This window comes from Zophobas morio, unplaced genomic scaffold (assembly GCF_036711695.1).
Source record: "Zophobas morio isolate AGI-343-1 ecotype UQ-CSIRO unplaced genomic scaffold, CSIRO_AGI_Zmor_V1 ptg000020l, whole genome shotgun sequence".
In the NCBI taxonomy this organism is placed as follows: Eukaryota; Metazoa; Arthropoda; class Insecta; order Coleoptera; family Tenebrionidae; genus Zophobas; species Zophobas morio.
In genome coordinates this window covers 4,038,343-4,057,669 of record NW_026972125.1, presented here as the reverse complement: position 1 = coordinate 4,057,669, position 19,327 = coordinate 4,038,343, and the positions used below count along the sequence as shown (strand labels likewise).

The window sequence follows — 19,327 nt, the reverse complement described above, 5'->3', positions numbered from 1 at the left end:
AAAAATAGCAGACTTTACACTTCGAACAAAAATAAACAAACTTTTGACCTACGCTGCACAACGCGCTCGTCAGGAAAACACGTGTAGTGTAATAAACCCAGTTTTTCGAACTCGTAAGTCGCTAATTTCCATTTTTGCCGGCCTGACCTGTCAATGCTTTGTCGATGGGTGCTCGGCCCAGAACGGCAACGCAGTGATAAATAATTCCATGGTAATGATCTGTGGGTAATTCGCTTCGAAGAAACAGGAAGGTTTCAGTCAGATGTTGGACAGCGCTTGCTGAAACTGGTTGAAAGTGGTTAGTTTCGGAAAGTTCTTTGTTTGTCGAGATTTTTTACCACGAATTGTCGGAGGTGAGTGAGAATTTGTGAGGGATTTTCTACGATAAATTATTTATCAGTGGTTTGATTGTGATGCCGCTCTGTCTGGACGTTATTGATCGAACGTTAATTTGAAATGTGCACATGGAAAATTTTTACGACTTAAATTGCGTGTGCGTGAGGTTATTTTTCACACGTGTGATATCCCGCAGGGTTCAATTTTCGCGAAGATTGGCAGGTCAGGGCCGGACTTCTAAAAATAACCGCTTTTTATTTTATTTACTACATTCACAAGTTTTGCTGCTTCTTTGTCTTCAACACTGTCTTAATTTCCAGTTCATTATTGTCAGAAATTTTTTGTCAAATCATTTTTAAACGAATTACTCGAAGCTGGAAAAATACAACATTTTAACATAATCAGATTGTTTGTGCGAATTTTTACGCATGATTAATCGCCGCCGTAAATTTTCATACTATTTGACAGGTCAGGGTCGGATCTTGACAAAAAATGGGCCGTTCAGAATAATCATTTCTCGTATTCTTTTGACATATTAATTTTCGAGATAAGGGAACAAATTAAATGCACAGTTCTATTTTTAAACGCTCTGTATGTTTGCTCTGTAAAAATGATAAATGCTAAGTTATATAATAAATACTCAGTTAAAAAATAAATTCTCAGTAAAAATAATATATGCTTGGTGAAATAATAGCTGCTTAGTTAAATTAATAACTGTTCGGTTAAATAAGGAATGCTTAGTAAGAACGCTACGTGCTAAGTATAAAAATTGAAAAATGAAATATACTTAAAATACACAACAAATCGGAAAAATCGAAAAATCAAAAACTTTAAAAATCGAAAAATCAAAACACCCAAAAATCGAAACATTAAAAAATCTCAATATTCAAATCCTGAAAAATTGAGTCTTGAAAACTTGAAAAAAGGAGAAATCCAAGCATCAAAAAATAGTAAAATCGAAAAATGTAAAATTTTAAAATATCCAAAAATTGAGAAATAAAAGAAAAGAAAAATTGAGAATTGGGAAATCGAAACACCAAAAAATCAAAAAAACAAAAATCTAAAATTCAAAAATCAAAAAATTGAACACTCGAAAAACGAAAAAGTCGAAAAATCGAAACATCGGAATGTTCAAAAAGAGAAACATCGAGAAATCAAAACATCAACAGTAGAGGAGTCAAAAAATCGAAACATTAAGAAATCAAATTAGACCAAAATTGAAAAATCGAAAAGTTAATAATTGAAAAATTGAAACATTTTAAATGGAAAAAAAACGGTAAACCGAAAAATTGAAAAATCTAAAAGTCGAGAAATTGAACAATCTAAAAATTAAACAATTTAAAAATCCAAAAATTGGAAAACCGAGAACTTGAAAAATCGAATAATCGAGAAATCAAAATATCAAGGAAAACAAAAAAATTAACGGAAAATGTTGAACTTAAAAATTGAAAAATTAAAATACCTATCGAAAAATTGAAAAACCGAGAAACCGAAACATCAAAATATGGAAAAATTGAAGAACCGAAACATTGCAAAATCCCAGAACTGAAATACTGAAAAACTGAAAAATGGAAGGAAAATTGAAAAATCGAAAAAGTGAAAAAATTAAAAACTAAAATCTTGAAAAACTGAAAAATGGAAAGAAAACTGAAGAATCGGAAAAGTGAAAAAATGGAAAATTTAAAAACATTGAAAAATTCAGAAATGGAAAAATTGAAAAATCGCAATTGAAGAAAGAATTGAAAAATCGAGAAATAGAGAAATGGGAAAATCAAAAAATCAGTTAATCGAAAAATTTATAAACGTCAAAAATTGGAAACTGAAAAATAAACAAAATTAAAAATCGTAAAACTGAAACATCGGAAAATTGAGAAATAAAAGAAAAGAAAAATCCAAAATTTAAAAATTCGAAAAACTGAAAAATTAAAATATCGATAAATTGAAGAATTGGGAAATCGAAACACCAAAAAATCAAAAAAACAAAAATCTAAAATTCAAAAATCAAAAAATTGAACACTCGAAAGGCGAAAAAGTCGAAAAATCGAAACATCGGAATGTTCAAAAAGAGAAACATCGAGAAATCAAAACATCAACAGTAGAGGAGTCAAAAAATCAAGACATTAAGAAATCAAATTAGACCAAAATTGAAAAATCGAAAGTTAATAATTGAAAAATTGAAACATTTTAAATGAAAAAAAAACGGTAAACCGAAAAATTGAAAAATCTAAAAGTCGAGAAATTGAACAATCTAAAAATTAAACAATTTAAAAATCCAAAAATTGGAAAACCGAGAACTTGAAAAATCGAATAATCGAGAAATCAAAATATCAAGGAAAACAAAAAAATTAACGGAAAATGTAGAACTTAAAAATTGAAAAATTAAAATACCTATCGAAAAATTGAAAAACCGAGAAATCGAAACATCAAAAAATGGAAAAATTGAAGAACCGAAACATTGCAAAATCCCAGAACTGAAATACTGAAAAACTGAAAAATGGAAGGAAAATTGAAAAATCGAAAAAGTGAAAAAATTAAAAACTGAAATCTTGAAAAACTGAAAAATGGAAAGAAAATTGAAGAATCGGAAAAGTGAAAAAATGTAAAACTGAAACATTGAGAAATTCAGAAATGGAAAAATTGAAAAATCACAATTGAAGAAAGAATTGAAAAATCGAGAAATAGAGAAATGGGAAAATCAAAAAATCAGTTAATCGAAAAATTTATAAACGTCAAAAATTGGAAACTGAAAAATAAAAAAAATTAAAAATCGTAAAACTGAAACATCGGAAAATTGAGAAATAAAAGAAAAGAAAAATCCAAAATTTAAAAATTCGAAAAATTGAAGAATTGGGAAATCGAAACACCAAAAAATCAAAAAAACAAAAATCTAAAATTCAAAAATCAAAAAATCGAACACTCGAAAAGCGAAAAAGTCGAAAAATCGAAACATCCGAATGTTCTAAAAGAGAAACATCCAGAAATCAAAACATCAACAGTGGAGGAGTCAAAAAATCAAAACATTAAGAAATCAAATTAGAGCAAAATTGAAAAATCGAAAAGTTAATAATTGAAAAATTGAAACATTTTAAATGAAAAAAAAATCGGTAAACCGAAAAATTGAAAAATCTAAAAGTCGAGAAATTGAACAATCTAAAAATTAAACAATTTAAAAATCCAAAAATTGGAAAACCGAGAACTTAAAAAATCGAATAATCGAGAAATCAAAATATCAAGGAAAACAAAAAAATTAACGGAAAATGTAGAACTTAAAAATTGAAAAATTAAAATACCTATCGAAAAATTGAAAAACCGAGAAATTATACCAAAAAAAAAGAAAAATAAACCGCAACCCATCGTAGGCAGTTCCACTTCATCCGCAGGTCTTCTGAAAGCTGCTCCTAAAAAGGCCCATATACATATCTATAGATTGATGCCAGATACAAGTTTGGAGGAAGTCATGAATCACATTAAACCCCAAGCACCGGAGGCTACGGTCCAAAAGCTAAATTCTAGGCACCCTGAAAACTACTCATCATTTCAAGTTACTGTAGATTACGAAAATAGGGAATCAGTAATGGACCCGGGTATCTGGCCAGCTGGAACACGACTAAATAGGTTTTTTCATCTAAGGCAGAACATAAAACCATCGACTTAAGTAAACAGTATCAATTGCTAAATATATTAGTAATAAATACTCAGTCAATTAAATCAAAAATTTTAGAGTTAGAAGCATTTCTTATAGACAAAAATTTTTCACTACTGGGAATAACGGAACATTGGTTGAACAACATAGAGGCTGAATGTTTACAAATAGGAAGCTTCTCAACGGCATCATATTTTGCAAGAAGTGCAAGAACCGCTTCTCAATATGGAGGATCTTTAGTTCTGCAACACGAAGGATTACGGTCAATACCTATTGAATTGTGTAAGAAATTTTCTATAGAAAATCATATTGAAATCTGTGGTATACATCTGACAGATAGTAATATTTTCTTTATTAATATTTATCGACCACCATCGGGCGAATTGGAGTGCTTTTTCACCAATCTTAGTCTTTTGCTTCATCACATAAATGTGTTGAAAAACAATGTCTTAATTGCGGGTGATTTTAACGTTAATTTTCTTTGTGATAATAATTTATCAACCCAAGTTTGTGATTTTATGGCTTGCTACAATTTAATAAAACTCGTACATTTTCCCACAAGAAAGTTAAATTGCCTGGATAATATTTTCACAAATATTAATATTGATTATTGCAAAACTAGTCCATTAGATTTAGCATTATCTGATCACACAGGAATAAAACTGGAAATGTCCATTTTAAAAGGTACTTCACCAAATATTGACTTAATAAGAACACATAGGCCAATAACAAAAGTTGGAAAAAACATACTGTTTAATTTACTTTCAAATAGTGACTGGAGATTTATTGAAAGTCAGGAAATTGATGTTAACGCTAAATTTAGTAAATTTATAGAAATTATATGTACTAGCATGACTATTGCTTTTCCTGAAAAAACTATGAATTTAAGAAGTAGATCCAAATGGTTTGACAATGACTTAAAAGCTATGAGAGATACTCTCAAATTTTTAAATAATTTGGACAAAATTATAAATTCTTCTGAAACAAGGAAAGCAAGAAACAATTATAGGAAGATTTACCGTCAACAAATTAGGCTTAAAAAAATTCACAGTAACAAAAAAATTATTGACACGGCTAACAACAAAACAAAAGTCATGTGGCGAATTATCAAAGATAGTACCAACAAATTATCTAGTCATAAAATAAAAACAAATAGTAACTGTGATATATCCTGTGATGATTTTAATATATATTTTAGTACTGTAGCTTCTAACCTAGTAAAAAATTTGCCTGATAACTGTGATGACCCATTGTACCTAATGTCTGACTGTGATAATAGTGTGATAAGTGATTGTAGTGTGCCGACTCATTTTACTTTTTCTGAAATATCTGGTATCCTGGTTCGAGATGTAATAGATAGTTTAAAACCTAGTAACTCACTTGACATATTCGGACTTAATGTAACTATAATTAAATATATAAAAAATTTACTGATATCGCCATTAACCAAATTAATTAACTTATGCATTAGAAATTCTATATTCCCAAAGTGTTTAAAAACAGGTGTCATTATTCCTATCCATAAAAATGGTGATAGTAGTAAACCTAGTAATTACCGACCAATAGCATTACTACCAGTTTTTTCCAAAATATTGGAAAAAATTCTGTGCAATCAATTAAATTCCTTTTTGGAAGATAATAAATTAATTTCTCCAGTTCAATATGGATTTAGGAAAGGCCAGTCCACTACTGATGCAATACTGGCATTAACTGATACAGTCATTAAGTGTTTGGAAAAGGGTGAAGTAGGCATGGCATCGTTTTTAGATCTGACAAAGGCTTTTGACTGCGTTTTGCATGAAATACTAATAATGAAACTATGTAAGTACAACTTACATCCCACCTCTTGTCAGTTAATTTCATCTTTTTTGGAAGAGCGTTGGCAAATTGTAAGAAACGGGTCTGCAAACTCTGCAAGCCTCCCCATTACACACGGTGTACCTCAGGGCTCAGTACTGGGCCCCCTACTGTTTCTAATCTACATCAATGACTTTCCGGGATATTTGCAGACTCGCTCATTTCTTTTTGCCGATGATGCAACCATTTTAACAGTAGGTAAAAACATTGCTGAGACAATTTGTATCCATGAAAGGGCGCAGTCGAGAGCTACGCGTTGGTTTCACAGCAATAAGTTAACAACTAACGAAAACAAATGCATTAATATGTTATTCAGTCTAAAAAAAGAAGAAATACCTGAAGAATACTCAGAGTCCACTAAATTCCTGGGTTTGCACATTGATCGCCAGTTAACTTGGAATGATCATGGGAAAATAGTTGCCGATAAATTGTGTAAAAATATTTTTGTACTACGACACCTCTATAACCAACTTCCCCTTGAAACTTTGAGAGTAGCCTATTTTGCCCTTATCCAAGCACAGTTATCATATGGTCTATTGATTTGGGGTCACTCGAGCTCAAGACACCGAATATTTGGTCTACAGCGTAAAGCTGTTAGAGTTTTAGGTGGTTTAAAATATCGCGACGATTGTAAGGACCACTTCAAACGTTTTAAAATTATGACTTTACCCTCGCTTTATATCTTCCATTGTTTGATTTATGTAAAGTCTAATTTAACCGTTTATAAGACACACCGCGATGTCCATACCTATAACACGCGTCATAATACAGACTTGTGTCTGAAAAATTTGAGATTAACAAAATCTCGTACAGGTACCGAATATTTTGGAATAAAGTTTTTTAACATGTTACCCGTTGCAATACAAAATTCGCCATTTACACATTTTAAAACGACAATAAAACATTACTTGACATGCAAAGCTTTTTACAGTGTTGAAGAATTTTGTAATGACAAAATATTTTAGACTTAATTTAAATTTGAATTCAATGTTATAAATTGTAAACTGACATGTGCACAAACAATAGTGATGTATTGTAATTAAGGCACTAATAAACATTATTATTATTATTATTATTAAATCGAAACATCAAAAAATGGAAAAATTGAAGAACCGAAACATTGCAAAATCCCAGAACTGAAATACTGAAAAACTGAAAAATGGAAGGAAAATTGAAAAATCGAAAAAGTGAAAAAATTAAAAACTAAAATCTTGAAAAACTGAAAACTGGAAAGAAAATCGAAGAATCGGAAAAGTGAAAAAATGGAAAACTGAAACATTGAGAAATTCAGAAATGGAAAAATAGAAAAATCACAATTGAAAAAAGAATTGAAAAATCGAGAAATAGAGAAATCGGAAAATCAAAAAATCAGTTAATCGAAAAATTTATAGACGTCAAAAATTGGAAACTGAAAAATAAAAGAAAATAAAAATCGTAAAACTGAAACATCGGAAAATTGAGAAATAAAAGAAAAGAAAACTCCAAAATTTAAAAATTCGAAAAATTGAAAAATTAAAATATCGATAAATTGAAGAATTGGGAAATCGAAACACCAAAAAATCAAAAAAACAAAAATCTAAAATTCAAAAATCAAAAAATTGAACACTCGAAAAGCGAAAAAGTCGAAAAATCGAAACATCGGAATGTTCAAAAAGAGAAACATCGAGAAATCAAAACATCAACAGTAGAGGAGTCAAAAAATCAAAACATTAAGAAATCAAATTAGACCAAAATTGAAAAATCGAAAAGTTAATAATTGAAAAATTGAAACATTTTAAATGAAAAAAAATCGGTAAACCGAAAAATTGAAAAATCTAAAAGTCGAGAAATTGAACAATCTAACAATTAAACAATTTAAAAATCCAAAAATTGGAAAACCGAGAACTTGAAAAATCGAATAATCGAGAAATCAAAATATCAAGGAAAACAAAAAAATTAACGGAAAATGTAGAACTTAAAGATTGAAAAATTAAAATACCTATCGAAACATTGAAAAACCGAGAAATCGAAACATCAAAATATGGAAAAATTGAAGAACCGAAACATTGCAAAATCCCGGAACTGAAATACTGAAAAACTGAAAAATGGAAGGAAAATTGAAAAATCCAAAAAGTAAAAAAATTAAAAGCTAAAATCTTGAAAAACTGAAAAATGGAAAGAAAATTGAAGAATCGGAAAAGTGAAAAAATGGAAAACTGAAACATTGAAAAATTCAGAAATGGAAAAATTGAAAAATCACAATTGAAGACAGAATTGAAAAATCGCGAAATAGAGAAATGGCAAAATCAAAAAATCAGTTAATCGAAAAATTTATAAACGTCAAAAATTGGAAACTGAAAAATAAAAAAAATTAAAAATCGTAAAACTGAAACATCGGAAAATTGAGAAATAAAAGAAAAGAAAAATCCAAAATTTAAAAATTCGAAAAATTGAAAAATTAAAATATCGATAAATTGAAGAATTGGGAAATCGAAACACCAAAAAATCAAAAAAACAAAAATCTAAAATTCAAAAATCAAAAAATCGAACACTCGAAAAGCAAAAAAGTCGAAACATCGGAATGTTCAAAAAGAGAAACATCGAGAAATCAAAACATCAACAGTAGAGGAGTCAAAAAATCAAAACATTAAGAAATCAAATTAGACCAAAATTGAAAAATCGAAAAGTTAATAATTGAAAAATTGAAACATTTTAAATGAAAAAAAATCGGTAAACCGAAAAATTGAAAAATCTAAAAGTCGAGAAATTGAAAATCTAAAAATTAAACAATTTAAAAATCCAAAAATTGGAAAACCAAAAAATGTAAACCTAGAACTTGAAAAATCGGATAATCGAGAAATCAAAATATCAAGGAAAACAAAAAAATTAACGGAAAATGTAGAACTTTAAAATTGAAAAATTAAAATACCTATCGAAAAATTGAAAAACCGAGAAATCGAAACATCAAAAGATGGAAAAATTGAAGAACCGAAACATTGCAAAATCCCAGAACTGAAATACTGAAAAACTGAAAAATGGAAGGAAAATTGAAAAATCGAAAAAGTGAAAAAATTAAAAACTAAAATCTTGAAAAACTGAAAAATGAAGAATCGGAAAAGTGAAAAAATCGAAAACTGAAACATTGAAAAATTCAGAAATGGAAAAATTGAAAAATCACAATTGAAGAAAGAATTGAAAAATCGAGAAATAGCGAAATGGCAAAATCAAAAAATCAGTTAATCGAAAAATTTATAAACGTCAAAAATTGGAAACTGAAAAATAAAAAAAATTAAAAAAGCTGCAGTTTGATGTATGATACATCTATATTAATGTCATTTTTTCATACAAAAAAGTAAAAAAATATTATACCTCGTCTAGCGAGTCCCCTTAATCTCTGGATTTGGCGAGTCCTCAAAACAAGTCCAAACTACTTTTATATCAGTTAAGCTTAAAGCGAAATTAACCTTAGTGAAACTAGTCCACGCAAACTGATAACATACGTCAGATAAGTGAGGTTAATGAATTTCGCTCGAAAATCGTGATTAAAAAAAAATCTGTCTGGGTTTGTACAGGCTTTATTAAAATCAGCAGGTGGTCTTGTTACATAATGGTTATTAGCTTGACCTTTACAGTATCATTAAAAACTGTGCAAACATAATTTATTTATTGGATTATTGTTTGTCGGTCGACGATAGCGCAAAAATGTGCAAAATATTTTTCGGTTTAATTTTTAATGACTTTAATCCTTGAACTTGATTACTTTAACTTGAAACCCAAATGAAACTGAAGCAAAATTTCATAGGCAAAACTCAACAATGAAGTCCGTTGACCTTTCAGATAAAATTTTTGCAACAAAATTACTGAACTAGGAAACAGTTTGGTAATCCAATCAATGTGCAACAAGTGGCGAAAATCCTTGAAACAAAACAAAGAAACCCTAAAACGTCCTTAATGACAACGCATATCACTGACCGCAAATTTGCCAATTGATAATACATCGTTATCAATGCATTAGCTCATTTCCTTCGCATTTTAATGAGTCACACTGTCAGCAAACCATACAAAAACCATCCACTGAACAACAAACATCGTTAATTTACCATTGCGACAGTGTAAACTGCATTCTAGCAACTAGTCCAAGGGTACCAAGTTCATTAATCCCCACATTTTCAGCACCGCTGAAGAATCAATATCAAGGCCATGCAAACTGCAGGAGCGTGCTAGCACAAAGCCCTATTTACTTTTCTCATTAGTATCACTTAACGCAATCGTGGAAATAACCCATCTTTTATTAGCTCATTAATAACGTCATAATATCAAAGCAATATTTTTCCGGAACTGTGCGAATCCTCCATCACGTGACCTTGGCGCGGACCGAGCTCTCAATGGTCGATTGTTTTTCCAGTGTCTCAGTCTCCGCCGGTTCGCACAGCGTAGAGGATCAGCAAAGAGTTACGATGACGTCAGAGACGAAAGGTAGTCCCGTGCTGCAGTACGTAGCCGCAGTGACAGGTGGGTATTGATTTAATTTTTTGTTTATCGACCGGTTTCGTCGCGCGACCAAAAATGACGATCGCGTAAGGTGCTTGACTTGGAGCTTTAAATAGGTGAACGAACAATGCCGGGTTCAGGGAAGTCTGATGACGATGAATAGAAGGGTCGCATTTAAATTAGGCTGTGTTGGAAGAATGTTAATTCGACGGTTTATGGTGTTATTAAACGCTTAATTGATAAGGGTCGGGTAATAAAAATTAATACTATTTGTGAGAGAGCTAATTTGTGGTGTATTGTGCGTGTAATAGCGAGGATCTGTTAATCTAGAGATAGATGGGTTGGATGTTTTTTTCTTTTTTTAGAATAATAAAATTAATTACCAGCAATTTGCTCTAATTATGAAAATTAAGAGTCTATACAGTTTTTCGGTGTTTGATCCAGGCTCCATTCGTACATATTTTTTTAAGTTGTCGCTATGCGGTAACAGCCCAGTTTAACAATAAGTTGAGTAATATGTAGAAAAAGACTTTTTTTTTATATCGTATTTCATTTAATTATTAAATCAATATATTACCAAGAAATAGATTTTGTTTATCTATATAAGTTTTTTGTCTTAAGTAGCCCAAGATTTTAAGCTTTTACAAATGTTCTATATTTATCTGCGTGTAGTTATTCACATTAATCCATCCGAAATTAAATGTATTTTTTTTAAGTGTAATCAAAGCCGCATTATTTCGTTGTAGTGAAATTTTTACTAATTTTAGTTCTGAAATTACAAATTCTGTCGACGGCTATTTCGAGAGAACTTACCTTGGGTTTTTTGTTTTCTGAAAACCTCTATAAAGTAAAAACCCGTAGCGTAAATAACACCCTCGCGGCTTTTTTGACTTGACTTTTTCAATGTTTCGATTGTATGATTTTTTTGTTTTTTTATTTCAATTTTTTCAGTTTTTCGTTTCTTAAATTTTTTGGTTTTGCGAATTATCAATTTTTCTTTTTTTGGCTTAGCTTGGATTCTTGCTTTTTTCGAAATCTCGATTTTCGAATTTTTAATTTTTCGGTTTTCGAATTTTCGATTATCGAATTTTCAATCTTCCTACTTTTCGATTTTTCAATTTTTACATTGTTCAGTTTTTAGACTTTTCAATTTTTTTACTTCTCGATTTCTCAGATTTTCAATTACACCATTCAGTTCGATTTTTCAATGTATGGAGGTGGAAATGGATTTTCAATTTTCAGTTTGTTTTACTTTTCAATATTTTGCTTTTCCAAATTTTGGATGTTTTAATTTTTTGATTTTGCCATTTTTCGATTTTCAGTTTCTCGATTTTTCGGTTTTTGATTTGAAATTGTTCTAGTTTCCATTTTAAATAAGCATGTAGTAATTATGATTTTAAAACGTTTTCACCTTTTCAATTTTAGGATTTTAGAATTTTTCAATTTTTCAAATATTGCATTTTAAAACATTTTTCGTTTATTCAAATTTTCAAATTTTTGATCTTTCGGTGTTGCAGTGTTTCGATTTTACAATTTTAACGATTCCATAATTTTTCGATGTTACAATTTTTGGATTAGATTCGTTTTTTCTTGTATCCAATTTTTCGATTCATTAAATTTTCTCCATTTTTAGTTTTTCAATGTTCAATTTTTCGTTTCTTCAGTTCTTTAATTCAATCTTTCGTTCTTCTGAATTTTCTTTTTTCCCAATTTTCGAATTTTCGATATTCGAATCTTTTCAATTTCGATTTATCGATTTTTCAGTTTTTCATTTTTCGACTTTTCGATTTTTCAGTTTGGAATTTTCCATGTTTCGACTTTCTATATTTCATCTTTTCTGTTCCGATTCTTGGATTTTTGGAAATCTCGATTTTCTAATTTTTCATTTTTCAGTTTTTCGTTTTTCAATTTTTAGATTTTCGAAAATTCGGTTTTCAGATTTCTCGGATTTTTGTGTTTTTGAATATTTGATTCATCGAAGTTTCGATTTTAACGTTTTTATAATTTTTCGATTTTACAATTTTTGGGTATTCAATTCGATTCGTTTTTTCTTCTTTCAAATTTTTCAATTTTCAGGTTTTTCGAGTTTTTATTTTTCAGTTTTCAATTTTTCGTTTCTTCATTCTTCGATTTTCTACTTTTCGATTTTGCAATTTTCTGATTTTTTAGTTTTTCGATTTTCCGAATCAAAAAATAGAAAAATTGCAAAATTGTAAAATTGAAAAAGCGAAAAAGTATGAAATGAAAACTTTGAAAAATCTATAAAAACTTAAAAATTGAAGAAAACGAAATATTGAAAATTAAAGAAATCGGAAAATTGCATAACTGGAAATTGAAACATTTAAAAATTGAAAATCAAGGAATTGAAAAATCACACAGAATGAAAATTTAAAAAAAAATGAATAAACGAAAAATTCAAAAATTGAGAAACTAAAAAATCGAAAAATAAAAAAGTGCGAATCGAAAAACCGAAGAAACGAAAAATTGAAAAATTTTGACGATCTATAATTTCTTCATTTTTAAATTTTCGATTTTCAAGTTTCACGTTTTTTAGTTTTTCAATGTTTCAATTGTTCATTTCTTCAGTTCTTCGATTTGCAATTTTTCCAATTTTTTAAATGTTCGATTTTTCCCACTTTTCGAATTTTCGATAGTCGAATCTTTTCAATTTCGATTTCTCGATTTTTCAGTTTCGATGTTTCAGCTTTCTATATTTCGTTTTTTCTCTTTCAATTTTTGGATTTTTTTTAGGTTTTCGAAAATTCAATTTTCCGATTTCTCGGCTTTCTGTTTTCGAATACTTGATTTTTCAGTTATTTTACTTTTCGAAATTTGATTTTTCAATTTTTCAGTTTTACATCCTTCTTTTTCGTTTATTGGATTTTTCAATTTGTCCTTGTCGATTTCTCTATTTTTCAATTCGTCGAATTTTCAGTTTTTCCATCCTTCAGTTTTTCGATTTTTTTCAGTTATTTTACATTCCGATTTTTTCATTTCTCAAAGTTTCCATTTTCGATACATATTCGAATTTTCAATTTGTATAGAGATGAAGGAATTTTCAATTTTCAGTTTGTTTTACTTTTCTTTTTTTTGATTTTCCAATTTTTGGATGTTTTCATTTTAACATTTTGCAATATTTCGATTTGCAGTTTCCTGATTTTTCAGTTTTTGATTTAAAATTTTTCGTTTTAAATATGAAATAATAATTATGATTTTAAAAAATTTTGAGTTATCGATTTTTACGATTTTAGAATTTTTCCATTTTTCAGTTTTTTTATCTTTCGATTTTACAATTTTGAAGATTCTGTAATTTTTCGATTTTACAATTTTTGAGTTTTCCAATTTTTCGATTAGACAAGTTTTTTCTTGTAACCAAGTTTTCGATGCATTAATTTTTTTCTATTTTAAAGTCTCTATTTTTAGTTCTTCAACTTTGCGTTTTTTTGAAATTTCGATTTTTTCCATTTTTGGACTTTTCAATTTTTCGTTTTTCAATGCTTAGATTATCGAATATTCTCGGATTCTTGTATTTTCGAATATTTGATTATCGAATTTTCAATTTTTCAATTCTTCGATTTCTCAGTTTTTGATTTTTCAGTTATTTTATTTTTCGATTTTTTCATTTCTCAAGTTTTCGATTTTTCAATTTTCTCATTCTTCAGTTTTTAGACTTTCCAATTTTTTACCTTTCGAATTCTAAAATTTTCAATTCGGGACTTCCGTTTTTTGAATTTTCGATTTCTATGAAGCTGGAAATGAATTTTTCTTTGCAATTTTTTGATTCATTATTTTGTTTCTATTTTTAGTTTTTCGATTTTTCGTTTTTTCAATTCGTGGATTTGCAATTTTTCCAATTTTTTAGTTTTTCGATTTTTTTTTAATCTTCGATTTCTCCCATTTTCTAGTTTTCGTTATTCGAAAATTTATTTTTCAATTTTTCCATTTTTCGACTTTTCGATTCTTCAATTTTGGATGTTTCGACTTTCTATATTTCGTTTTTTCTGTTTCAATTCATCCATTTTTCGAAATCTCGATTTTCGAATTTCTTATTTATCGGTGTTTCGTTTTTCAGTTTTTAGATTTTCAAAAATTCGGTTTTCCTATTTCTCGGATTTTTGTGTTTTCAAATACTAGATTCAGTGAATTTTTGATTTTTCGATTATCAAATTTTCAATTTGTGTCCTTTTCGATTTTTCAATTTCTCAAATCTTCGATTTTTTAAAAATTTTGGATTTTTCAATTTTTCCATTTTTCAGTTACCTATTTTACTTTGCGATTTTTTCATTTCGCGAATTTTCGATTTTCGAATTTTCAGTCTTTCTAATTTTCGATTTTTGATTATTCAGTTTTTCAATTTCTACATTTTTGAGTTTTTAGACGACTGATGGAAATCAATTTTCAGTTTGTTTTCCTTTTCGATTTTTTGATTTTCCAAATTTTGGATTTGCAGTTCCCCGATTTTTCTGTTTTTGATTTGAAATTTTTCTAGTTTTCATTTAAAAGATGTAACAATACGTATGATTTTAAAAAAATTTCACTTTTTCAATTTTACGATTTTAGAATTTTTCCATTTTTCAATTAATGAATTTTAAAACTTTTTCGTATATTTATCGATTTTTAACTTTTTCAAATATTAATTTTTCGATTTTTAATTTTTCAATTTCTCAATATTTATTTTTTAAATTTTTCAATTTCTTCCGATTTTTAGTTTTTCGACTTATCGAATCAAAAAAATGGAAACAATTGTAAAATTGAAAAATCATAAATTGGAAAAATGAAAAGTATAAAAGGAAAACATTCCCAAATCTAAAGAAAACTTAAAAATCGTATAGTGTAAAATCGAGAAAACGAAATAGAAATAGAAATATGTATTGAAAATTAAAGAAATCCGTAAATCGGATAATTGGAAATTGGAAAATTTTACGATTGGAAAATCGAGGAATTGAAGAATTTCAGAATGAAAATTTGAAAAAGATGAATAAACGAAAAATTCAAAATTGAGAAACTGAAAAATCCAAAAAACTGAAGAAACGAAAAGTGGAAAAATTTTAAAATTTTTAATTTTTCAATTTTTCGTTTTTTCGGTTCTTCGATTTGCAATTTTTCTAATTTTTTACTTTTTCGATTTTCAGTTCAACTTTGCGTTTTTTGAAAATTCGATTTTTCCCAATTTTGGACTTTTCAATTTTTCGTTTTCCAAATTTTAAATTTTCGAAAATTCGGTTTTCCGATTTCTCAGATGTGTTTTTGAATATTTCATTCATCGAATTTTCGATTTTTCGATAATCGAATTTCCAATTTGTTTTTTTTTGGATTTGTCGATTTTTCAATTTTTCAGTTATGTTACTTCTCAAATTTTGATTTTTTGATTTTTCAGTTTTACATCCTTCTTTTTCGTTTATTCGATTCAATTATCAATTTTTCGATTTTTAATTTTTCAATTTTTTGATCTTTTGATGTTGCAGTTTTTCGATTTTAGAATTTTGACGATTCTATAACTTTTCGATTTTACAATTTTTAGGTTTTCCAATTCTTCGATTTTCGAGTTAGTAGTTTCTCCATTTTTCGATTTTTCAATTTTTTCGTATTTTTTAGTTTTTAAATTTCTAAACTTTCTAAATGTAAAAATTGCAAAATTGTAGAATTGAAAAATTAAAAATGAAAAACAAAAAAGTATAAAATGAAACCTTTGAAAAAGCAAAAAATGGGAAAATTAAAGAAATCGGAAAATCAGACAATTGAGAAATCCAAATATGTACTACAAAATTGAAAAATTTTTTCGATTTTAGAATTTTGACGATTGCATCATTCTTCGATTCATTAACTTTTTCGATTTTCAAGTTTCAGGATTTTGTTTTTTAATGTTTCAATTTTTGGCTTCTTCAGTTCTTCGAATTTTGGAATAAAAAAATGGAAAACTTGTAAAAATTGAACAATCTATGTGTATTCCACAATAGAAATATTCAAAATTAAAGAGATTGGAAAATCGGAATTCTAAAAATTGCAAAATTGAAAAATTTAAAATTGGAAAATCGGGGAATTGAAGAATCAAAGAATGAGAGTTTGAAAAATAAACGAAAAAGAACTTGAACTGAAAAATTGAAAAATCAAAAAAAAATTGTAACATCGAAAAATTGGAAAAATTGCAAAACAACGGGATATCCTGAATTTAATATTCTAATTTCGTGTGTTTTGAGCTCAAAAACACCGACAAGCTAATATAGCGAGCAAAAAGTACCCGACAATTGATAAGACTTGATAAAATAGCAACTATTAAACGATTAATCAGCCATAATCAGTTAATAGTGTGAATTTCTAACAAGTAAACAAAATAATTAAAGGAAAAAATGTAAAGCTGTACCAACAAGAAATCCCATTTTTATATCATTGTTATTACAATACAACCTTGAGAACGTGTTAATCAATAAGTTCGTAACACTTACGTAAATTTTTATGTGGGATTTCTACGAACGAAGGTGAACCAAACAGTACTACTATCGTACCCTCATTTTCTTGCAGGCACTCTCGCCATCGTCACCGATGGCATGCACTACGGCTGGTCCTCCCCCAGCGTGCCCCAGCTCAAAAACAACTCCACCTGCACCCTCTGCATCGACGAGAGCCAGGGCTCCACCCTGGCCGTCATGCCGCTCATCGGCGCCGTCGCCGGCTCCCTCACCGCCGCCACCATCGTGGACTACCTCGGCCGCAAACGCACCATCCTCGCCACCGCCATGCCTTTCTTCCTCGCCTGGATCATGGTCGCCTTCGCCAACTCCATCCTCGTCCTGTACATCGCCCGCTTCGTCGCCGGCGTCGCCGACGGGTTCACCTTCACGGTCGTACCCATGTACATCGGGGAGATCGCCGACGCCAAAGTCAGAGGACTGTTAGGCTCCAGTTGTTCCGTCATGTGGATCGCCGGCTTCCTCATAATCAATGTGATAGGGTCGTACCTCAGTATTAAAACCACTGCCTTGGTATCGTCCGTAGTACCTGCAGCGCTCTTCGTCACGTTCCTCTGGATGCCCGAAAGCCCGTACTATTTGCTCATGCGGGATAAGCCAGAGGCGGCGCGGAGGGCTCTCGAAAGACTGAAAAGCACGACGAAGGTGGATGATGACCTGAATAGGATTAAAGGGGCCATTCAGGCGGAACAGAAGACGAAGAACGGGAGGTTTTTGGATTTGTTTACGGTGAAGAGCAACAGGAAGGCTGTGTTTATTATTGGTGGTCTGCGCGGGTTCCAGCAGCTCGCCGGTACTACCGCTATAGCTTTTTATACGCATGAGATTTTTGGGGCTGCTGGGGATCACATTTCGGCTCATTACGCTGTGATGATTTACTATTCCGTCCAGCTGGTACTCACTATAGTGTCTTCGGGGATAGTGGACAGGGCCGGACGGAGGCCTCTTCTTTTGATTTCGATGGCAGGGTCGGCGTTGGCTCTTTTCGTCGAAGGTACTTACTTCTATATCTTGAACGAAACGTCGATTGATACTAGTTCGTTCTCGATAGTTGCTGTGATCGGCCTTATTGCCTTTGTAACGATTTTTAGTTTAGGGATGCAGTCGATTCCGATTTGTATGTTAGGGGAGTTGTTCCCGACTAATGTTAAAGCGTTCGCTTTATGTTTGGCTGATGTATACTTTAGTGTAATGGCCACGGCAGCCTCCAAGTACTTACAGATAACGAAAGTCGAGTATGGGTTACATGTTTCGTTCTACGGCTTCTTCGTATGTTCGATCCTCGGCTTGATTTTTATTTATTTCTTCGTGCCTGAAACGAAAGGGAAGACACTGGAGGATATCCAGAAGAAGCTAAAAGGAGAAGTGGAAGAGTGCAACGGCAACGTCGTCGACGAAGAGAAAGTTAGTCTGAAAGCCTGATTTTACGTACTTTATGTATTTTATTTTAAATAAAGATATTTTTGTGGAAAACGTGTTGTTTCTCTCTACTTTTACGTTTTCTCGATCTTTCATGACCCCTAGAAGACGAAGAAATAGGTCTCCCATTTGTTCAAAATATATTTGTTTATCCCTCCTAAAAAAATTGATGACGTCACCCTTAAATTTTGCTGAATAAATCCTATCTAAAATGCAAAAAATACGATGAGTTTGTACAATCGCACGCAAATGTTTTGAGCCTATGGGCAGATCATTTTTACCGGTCGTCACCGAAGGAGGCGGTCCAAATCGTCCAAGGGCAGAATTTGTAGGTAGGCTCAAACTACAACGAAATTTACGTGTTGACCAAATTCTTACCCTGAATTAGTTTTAATTTTATAAATACTCTGAATTAGTTTTAATTTTATAAATACCCTATCTAAAATGTTCAGAATATGATGAGTCTATACTTGTGATTTACCATTCCATTAATATTTTTTGGATTTGTTTATACAGGGTGACTCAAAAAAAAAATGACTGAGTCAATTTATTTTATTGAAGAAATCAAGAATTGCAAAACTGAATACTTTGAAATCTTGTCAATTAGTTAGAAAAAAAAACCTGTCCTGCTGTAATAACATCGAGAATATGCTCAAAATCACACTAATATTAGGTCTAATTGTGCCGACCATAGTTATAAAATTCACATTAAATTAAGTCACGGACGGTTTTTGAAGTGTACTACATTTCTATACCTGTGATTTATCATTGCAGTGATATTTTTTAGATTTACTTATACAGCCTGTCTCAAAAAAAGGTCACTTCGATTTTCGATTTTTCGTTTTTTCGACCAACAGTTTCATCGAATTAGATTTTTCAGTTTCCATTTTTCTATCAACTTTTCGATTTTATTACTTTCTAATTTTCTGGTTTTTTAAATTTGCGGTATTTTGATTTTTCGAGTTTTCAGTTTTTTTGTTTTTCGATTTTTTAATTTTTCGTTTTTTTGATTTTTCGGTGTTTTGATTTTTTAATTTGCCATTCTTTCAATTTTCGATTTTTCGTCTTTCCATTTTTAGATTTTTTGATTTTTCTGTTCGTCAGTTTTTAGACTTTGCAATTTTTTTGCATTTTT

General features: G+C 30.0%; 1 protein-coding gene across 2 annotated transcripts; it reads left to right on the top strand.

Moving 5' to 3' along the window:
- Positions 1-5: 5 nt before the first annotated feature.
- LOC135131264 (facilitated trehalose transporter Tret1-like) lies at positions 6-18,246 on the top strand. Of its 2 annotated transcripts, none has more exons than XM_064058928.1 (3): positions 6-113; positions 10,221-10,327; positions 16,826-18,246. In XM_064058928.1, exons 2-3 carry the CDS (start codon positions 10,273-10,275, stop codon positions 18,193-18,195), a joined length of 1,425 nt encoding a protein of 474 aa, XP_063914998.1. In that variant the 5' UTR covers positions 6-113; positions 10,221-10,272; the 3' UTR covers positions 18,196-18,246. The 2 variants fall into 2 exon arrangements, with proteins under 2 accessions (XP_063914998.1, XP_063914997.1); XM_064058927.1 differs by lacking the exon at positions 6-113 and adding an exon at positions 149-353.
- The last annotated feature ends 1,081 nt before the right edge of the window (positions 18,247-19,327 follow it).